The sequence below is a fragment of the Ammodytes marinus genome (assembly GCF_949987685.1).
Source record: "Ammodytes marinus genome assembly, chromosome: 18".
Lineage (NCBI taxonomy): Eukaryota > Metazoa > Chordata > Actinopteri > Uranoscopiformes > Ammodytidae > Ammodytes > Ammodytes marinus.
The window spans coordinates 25,340,504-25,349,023 of record NC_137222.1 but is presented as its reverse complement, the minus strand read 5'-3'; the positions used below and the strand labels follow the sequence as shown (position 1 = coordinate 25,349,023).

The window sequence follows — 8,520 nt, the reverse complement described above, 5'->3', positions numbered from 1 at the left end:
AGCATCCATGCCACGCCGTTATCATTCATGCAAAGGATCCCCAACCAAGTGTTGTGTGGATCAATAAACATTACTTGCAGAAGTTCAACATTTGTTTTATAAATCCTTTTATTTTATTTTGATTGCTCTTGTCATTCTAATATTTCAAAATGCTGGATTTTTGATTTCCATGAGCTGTAATAATCAGCTAAATTAAATATTTCAGTATACATCCAGAGTACATGAAAAGAAAATGAACTTTTCTTTGATAATCTAATGTTTGGTGTTGCACCTGGAGGTATTTGGATATTCTTTGGATTTTGAATGTTACACAATATTGTTTCATCTTGGAACATCCTTTAAAATGATCAGCCATTGCTGGATGTCGCACCAATCGGATGAAAACATGACCATCAGAAAAACAGTTACAACTGCCAGCAAGTAACTTGGGATCACACTACCGAGCATTGAACACATTTACAAAGACAGACTGGTGGAAAAGGCCTACACTGCTATCTGGTCGTTGTTTCTGCCTACCCCTTGTGACCAAGAACAGATCCAAATGATCTTTTGTCCCACAAGCCATAGTGTGTTATGTATGTTCTGTCAGTGTCTGATGTGTGGACTATCTGTTTGTCATTACGTCTGATGTCCTGTCATGAAGTGCGACTGTGCCGCAAACCCAACTGCCCCAGGGGGACAATAAAGTTTTCTACTACTACCTATGATACATGCCAGGCTCTGAGGCCTCTATTCAGGACATTCTGCTGAATCACATCTGTAGTGGAAAGTTAGTGCATTAAATGGAAATATGTATAGAATAAAATAACCCTCATGTAATCACTGAACCTTAAATGAATCAACCTTATTGTATTAACCATCACATTTTATTTTCTACATCAACACACACACACACACACACACACACATTAAACAGACCTAACATACAAAAGATTCAAATATAAAATAGCTTTTGGTTTAAGTGTATTCCTAAGAATCAAAAGTGCCAAAACTGTCCAAGGACCATCCAATAGACTGTCGCTCCTGTAACATGATAGCTGTGCATATAAAGACTTTACAACCAGGGACAAAGTGAATATCACACACACTCATTTGTTACATTCACGTAACATACACGTGTCATTGTACGGCTGAATTCTAAATGTCCAAATCTTCTTTGTTGTTTCAGTAGGTGCCTACAGTACAAACTTCTCACTTGATTCAATAACAATATTTCCCTTAATGTCCAACCATTTCATGAAGCAATACTAGAGCCGTGGTAGAAACTTTTCATCATGATTGTGGGGCTGTTACTGCCAGGTATGATCAAAGTCTTTAGTCTTGTGTCATTTGGTCGACCCAGGAGCCAAGATGGCTGCTGCTCAGGCAGTGTGTTGGAGATAAAGTGCTGCGGCATCAGCTCCAGCAGAGCATTTAAAGTGCTGAGAGAGAGAGGAGGATAAATGGTAAATGGACTTGACTTATAAAGCGCTTTCTAGCTGATTTTCTCAGCCCCAAAAGCGCTTTACATTTCTTACCACATTCACCCATTCATACACACACTCATACACCAATGGCAGTAGCTGCCATGCAAGGCGCCCTCTGAACCATCGGGAGATATTTGAGGTTCAGTGTCTCTTTGCCCAGGGACACTTCGACATGTGGCGGGTAGGCGGAGGATCGAACCTCCGACCCTGCACTTCAGAGGCGACCTCCCTACCCACTTCACCACTGCCGCCGAAGGCTGACATCGGGAGATCCTGGCTGCCTGCTCACACTATGGACTCTTTGTCTGGCTGTTTCCCATGCTGGGAGTCCTGTACAGAGGGAAGCAGTGACAGTCCACTGTGTGCCCTGGGCAGGAGGAGCACTACTCTCTGATTGGACTGTCTCCACTCACTGTACAGTCCACAGTGATACCTGAGAGACACCTGTGGACACACACAGATAGAATGGGCATTAGGATTTCACCTATGCATTTTCACCATGAACTGTTTCTGTTCCCTTATAACGATGTCAATTAAAAGACACCACCCTATTTCACACATAAGGATCAGGGGCCGTATTCACAAAACATTTTATCTTAGCGCTAAGAGTACTCCTAAGGAGCACTAAAAGTTCTTAGTAAGGAGTCATTTCTTAAAACCTATTCACAAAGCTGATAAGACAAACTTTTACTAAGGAATGGGAGGGACTCGTAAGCTAAGACTAGAGGGCGGGGTTGACCCTGTTGCTATGGATGACGTCATGTTCATACCTTCTATGCCTACAGTGATTGGCTGAGAAGGAATGAGAGCTAAGAGTGAATTTATGATAGTAACACTGTGGGAGATATCCATATCGTGTCTCTGTATTAAAGTTAAGAGTTTTTATATACAATTAATGACAAGTGACACTGATTTAACATGAAACCAAGATACTGCAGGGTTTCCCACACATTTGTTCACTATTAACCTACAATGATTTGAATCTGAAACAATATCCTCATTGAACAGCTGCACGCCATGCACTCTCAGTGTATTTCTCTCAACGGCGGACTATGCAGCAATAGTCAGACAGCGACAAACCAGGAAATTCACAATTAAGAAACAAAAAAGTGCATGCGGAAGGAAAAAGGCGAGACGCGCAACTATACAGTAGCGGACCTGTGGAATGGAGGAGATGGAAGCGCCACATATGGGCCTACTCTAGTAACAAATTAAACCCAAACGTGACACCAACAGTAACTTTCAGTGCATCGTAAACCCAAAGCAACTGCAGGTAAAGGGACTTAATAAATATTATTCTATATAAATATAAATGTAGCTATACTTTCTAAATATAGCTTTACTAAGATCATTAACCCCTTACAGCTATTAAAGGTACCTTTTATAAAGCTCACTAGCATTAAATCTCTCCAAAACACCATCAAATGATTGTCTGTGATTTACTCTTAGTGACTTAGGAGTCCTCTCGAGGACTCCTAGCTTTTCATAGATTTAGAAGCTAGTTTTAGCGCTAAAATGCTTTGTGAATTACACTTATCTTAAAAAGTTAGGAGTCCTAAAATTAGGAGTGAAACGCCCCTTATTTTTGAGAGTTACTCCTAAATCAGCACGTTAGGACCTACTCTTAGCCTTAAAATGTTTTGTGGGTACCCTTTAGCCTGAATAAACGGTTTCATAGCATCTTCTGTGGCCATCGGGGACTGTTAAGGACAAAATAACCCTCATGATAAGTGTTGACACTTTACAGCTAAGGAAAGCAAAGCATTCAACTTCAGGAAAGTAGTACAAGTGTATGTGCCATTTGCCCTGGCAGACTGCATAGGTAGATGTCAAAGCATTCATGTGCATTGTTAACCGCTAAGAACCTATTAAGAACCGGTTTGCTTTTCCACTGACAAGAGAGCCATGTTATGACATCACTGTATACGTCTGTGTATGCGCCGCTTTCCCGGCTAACGCTGGCGCTAGTTTTTTTAATTAATTGAAAATCCAAATGATGTGTAAATACTGCAAATAAATTATAATCAACTAAAACATATGCTACCACACCATACTTCAATTTGGCTGTCTCTATTCCTATGTTTTTGAGCAAATATAGGATAGTTTTGGTTTTGCATCCCTGAATAAAACCTGATTGCAGTTCGCATGTGTGTGTGTGTGTGTGTGTGTGTGTGTGTTTGCACGCGTGACCACGTTCTATGGGACTGTTCATTTGTAACAGAAAGCCAACGTTATGTTGATGTCACGTATTAATCACACACACCTCTGAAAACTGCAGACGTTTGTTTCCTCCCGTGAATGGAGCAGAATGTTTCTCCTGTTGCTTCCGAGAGCAACTGCCGCCCGCGACACAGACGTGGCCGTTAGCAGGAGTTATAGGTCCATGGTTAGTAGTTTAAAACACAAACTAGCATGCTGCTATGTTTGGCCGCACGCAGCTACTGATCCTGGGTCAGCCACAACGTTAAAGTGACTGTAGTACAGAGCGGGTGGGATGCATGGGGCGGGTCATTCTGCACATGCGTTAATTGCGCTAAAAAAATTAATCACCCTGCGTTAATTTTGACAGCCCTAATAATAATAAAACACAGCATTACACCTGCACCCACACCTCAGCTCAGCACACTCACCAGGGTCCAGAAGAGGTAGATGGTGAAGAGGGCCACAGTCAGAGCGATGAGCCCCACAGCCTCCAGCCGGCTGGAGAAGTGCAGGTGGTCTATGGCTCCACGGAGGCACAGCCAGCCTGAGATAGTGGCCAGGGGCGTGATGAGGAGGAAGCACACCATGTCTCCAAACAGAGTGCGCTTCTCCTGGCCCAGACCTGGCTTCCCCAGCCACTACAGCACCAACACACACACACACACACACACACACACACACACACACACACACACACACACACACACACACACACACACACACACACACACACACACACACACACACACACACACACACACACACACACACACACACACACACACACACACACACACACACACACACACACACACACACACACACACACAGGCACAGTTAGCTTCTAGATCAATACATGAGTGAGCTGCATGCTACTGAAGCTTCATGGTGTACCTCCAGCAGAGACCTAGACTTCCTTTTGACAGTGAACTGGTAGAGGCAGAGCTCACAGGAGCTGCTCCCTGAAGCAGACAGCCAGTGCTCCAGACAGTGGCGGTGGATGGTGGCCAGGCTGCCAGCACACTGACAGGGGGACAGCAGCTCCTCCTGGGCCCCACCGTCATGACAGATCCGACACATGGGATTCTCTGCCACTGCACTAGACAGGAGACCAGATAATCCATGTCAGTATGTCATAGTACTCTTCTACAGTATACATTCTATTCATCTTTTGTCAAAGGTGATTGCAAGTTGATGAGAATGTCCCTGGAATGAGTCATGCCTTCCCTCTCAAAGATCTCCCTGACATGGACCATGGCCAGGGCCTTTATTCACTAGTTCTACCTGAAAACTTTCCTCTAAAGACCAACACACATTTTACTAAGGTTGTGTGTCTTTGGGTGCGGCATCAGATGTAAGTTGGATATGTATCGTTTCATTTTCCAGATGGTTCAGTTTGTGTTCACAAAGGCAAAACTAAATTGTAAACAATAGTCACATGTACAGAAATACTATTCAATTATTGGTCAGACAGTTTGATAGTCCACACCACATTATTGAGCATCAGCAGGTTATTTCATGTGGATCGCATATTGTAACAGCCAGAGTCTATTAAATATAGTGCCACAAGGTGGCACTTTATGTCAATAAAAAATAGATAGTATATAAAATGGATGTAGCATCCGGGCTGACCTCAGTTATTCAGCCTGCATCCAATCTTCCTCTTCTATGCACGTCGCCACATTTCCTCTTACCAAAAAAGGGCATTGATGTGACTCTGGGGGAGGGAGATACGCCCATCTAGCTGACATATACCTCTGAGGCAAAGTGAGGGCTAGCGGGCGGCTAGCTTTAACTCAAGAGGCCACGCCCCTAATTATTCACATACATTTTATACTCCAATAGAATAAAAACTAGCCTTTTTACAAAAAAATTCACCCCCCTCAGTGTTGTCATGGAGATATGACCTAAACATACAGACTAGAATGTTTTTTTGTACCAGGCCTTAAATAGGTTTAATAATGCTGTGAAAACGGCACATTTAACATGGGAGTCAATGAGACATTGCTCTATTATGAAACATGCCCCTAATGGCCACTCTTTTCGTCACTTTCGCTGGATGCTGGTAGAACTCGCTGTGGTTGGGGCTTGATATTAAATGGATGTTGGGAGAACAACTTCCCCCAGGATTATTTCACTGAAATAAACACTGTGATGGTTTTAGTGGTTACCTTACTTGCCCCAGGTTGAATGCTGTGAAAAGATTTGAATTAAAAAGGTCATTTAAATCCATCCACCAGCAGCGACCTACCACTGTTTGGTGTTAGCGTCCGTCCCTGGAGCCACTATCTGAGGCTCCAGCTGTCTGTAACAGTGAGGATGCTCCCCAGTGGAGCCTATGGTCTGACCAGGCAGGGGCTCATCAGACAACACACACACATGGGCCAAAGGACACTGCTTTGGCAACACCTCTGCCAACAACTGGCAGTGATCGGTTGTCATGGCGGCAACAATAGGAACCTTGTTTTACATGGATTCCACCATCTAGGAATATGTGTGAGAGAGAGAGAGAGAGAGAGAATTCAACTAGACAATGGCAGAACAGAGATGGTTTTCGATTTGATTTTGATGGACTCACATTGTCAACTGTCATAGACCAACACAAACACTACACAGCTGAGCTCTAGGAGCATGGAGGCAACACTAAAAAAAGGTTCTAGTGGTCATTAAACATGAGCAGACAGTTTGGAAACAAACCAACATCCAGCTGTGGAGGTATAGCTGATATGAACAAATCCCTCACTGTTACTGTTAGTAGGCCTACAGTAGGCCAAGGTTGAGGCAGGATCATGACGCCTGTTTAAGGTGGATTCAGTGATTATGGAGAAGGCTTGTTGTCCTACTTTCTGTCATAATCAATTCATATCTTTTGTCATAATTCCAAACCTGGCTGTACTGTGTGTGCACAGAAATAAAGCCAGTGTTCAATACACAGCCTAGGCTCTGTAAACGGGTGTGTTGCTGATTTTGACAAAGTGATTTTGACAACAAGCATTCTCCAGAATCGCTGACTCCCTTTAACTAGGCAATGTTCACTAGCTAATTGCTATCTTTGCCTGTCAGGTGCTGAGCAGGTAAAGTAGCTTGTGGGTGTATCACTGAAAACCAATGCAAATGTTATGCTATTGAGAGACTTCAGGCAAAAGCAAAACAATGAGCTAAACTTGGCTAACAGGGGAGCTGCAGAGTGTGTGATCTATCACTGTGCAACATTCCATAGGCCCATTGTTCTTAAAAAAATATTGATTGATGCAGCTTTAATATAGAAAAATGAAGGCTGACTCACAACGGACCTGTCATTTAATTACCCACAAAGTTTACTTTGGCAATAACTCAAAGCAGAGACTAATATTTAGTCACAATTCTAAGTTGACAATTTTCTCATCACTTATTTCATTTGCATTTTATCTCAGTGAATGACACAGTGCCAGTGCCACGCGGGCCTGGAGAAGATGTCAAAACTAATGCAGACATATTTTTAATTGGAGGATGTCACGGTCCTCACATGGACAACCCATGTAGCCTAGGCCTACTGTCAGTCCAACAGGTGCAGTTTTGTTATACAGCAATGGACTGTATTAGAACAACGTTAGCGCAAATGTGTCAATAATGACAACGTCATTCAACAAGTAGGCTAGCTAATGTTCTGTGTACACCAACAAGTAGGCTAGCTAATGTTATGTGTACGTATCAACAAGTAGGCTAGCTAATGTTATGTGTACGTACGCCGACACACAGCGGCTCAGTGTTGGGATAAATCATGAGGCACGCTCTGACAACTTTTAGAGAAGCTATAGCCTTTAGCATAGCTTACGGGTCAGCTTACACGTCTCATCTATTTCGGACACATGCCACAGACTTAGCTTCAGTCGAAATCTTGAAATTGAAAAATATAGTCCTGAGTACCAATATCTCCTCCTCCCAACTCCGCTATTTGGTCGCTCTGGAGCCTACTTCTTCTTCTTTGGTCAGGCAGACTAGACGCAGCTATGACGTATTGCTGGCCCCCTCTGTTTGTTATTTATCCCAAAATCATTTTGTATAGTCCAGTATTGTGAAGGTAATCCACCAATGTCTTTGTTTTAACCAAATAATCCAGATTCAGCGCAAATTAAAAACTGTTCCCCCATCTGCTCCAAGTTTCCTGAAAAGAGTCCTCCTTTGACTGGAGTGTAGACGATCTGTACTTCCGCTTTGAGCGTCTTCTTAATAGACGGGACATTTTCGCCACCTACTGTAGGCCTTTCCTTGTTACATTTTTCTTTGTATGTTGCATGAATGCTGTGTTGATTTTTATAAACGCAATAATTTTGTTCATAAGCCCAGGCATAGACTAAGGGTCTGTAAAAGTAGGCTACAACAATATTCTAGGCCTATTTGACCTTAGCAAATATGCTTCTAATGGTCTAATTGTTTTATTGTTGTTGATGAAGTTGTTATTGACAGTCACCTCCACACTGACAGAGATGTGCACTTTAATGAGGGGTTTGCAGTTGCATTGTCGCCTGTAGCCTTTCTTGCAGTCACATCTTAACAGTTCAAACATGTGGCATTGTTCCACATTAAATGTTCTGTCTCGGCTTGGCTTGGCCCTACAGCCCAGCGCAGAAGGGGTTTGCTGTTCAATAGCAGCGGGCCTCACTTGCCTGTGAAAGAGTTGAACACAACCCAATCACTTGGGTCCATCCAACCCCAGTCTGTTGGAGAAGGCATATTTGTTGCCACTTTATGTGCTTGTAGGCTACCCAAAATTGTCCTCCTTGATAAACTATGGATGTGCTCCATTCCTTGTTCTTTGTTTTTCAAGTACATTTTTTGTCATTTTTCACTTTATTGGACAGATTTGGAGAGA

The 8,520-nt window shown here is 42.9% G+C and overlaps 1 protein-coding gene across 2 annotated transcripts; it reads right to left on the bottom strand.

Annotated features, from left to right (window-relative positions):
- Positions 1-267: 267 nt before the first annotated feature.
- LOC307265497 (E3 ubiquitin-protein ligase MARCHF3-like) lies at positions 268-7,825 on the bottom strand. Of its 2 annotated transcripts, none has more exons than XM_080047247.1 (5): positions 7,495-7,825; positions 5,920-6,152; positions 4,563-4,767; positions 4,097-4,306; positions 268-1,910 (listed from the first exon to the last, which is right to left on the bottom strand). In XM_080047247.1, the coding sequence occupies exons 2-5, from the start codon at positions 6,108-6,110 to the stop codon at positions 1,752-1,754; spliced, it is 765 nt and encodes a 254-aa protein (XP_079903373.1). In that variant the 5' UTR covers positions 6,111-6,152; positions 7,495-7,825; the 3' UTR covers positions 268-1,751. The 2 variants fall into 2 exon arrangements, with proteins under 2 accessions (XP_079903373.1, XP_079903372.1); XM_080047246.1 differs by having other exon boundaries at positions 7,575-7,825.
- Positions 7,826-8,520: the final 695 nt, after the last annotated feature.

Bases quoted from the DNA above. Each gene is read 5' to 3' on its own strand.
- LOC307265497 (XM_080047247.1), bottom strand. From the start codon at position 6,110: ATGACAACCGATCACTGCCAGTTGTTGGCAGAGGTGTTGCCAAAGCAG. The intron at 4,307-4,562 runs GTACACCATGAA...TTGGTGCTGTAG, and splicing joins AGTCTAGGTCTCTGCTGGAG to TGGCTGGGGAAGCCAGGTCT. The intron at 1,911-4,096 runs GTGAGTGTGCTG...GTGTGTCCACAG, and splicing joins TCTACCTCTTCTGGACCCTG to GTGTCTCTCAGGTATCACTG.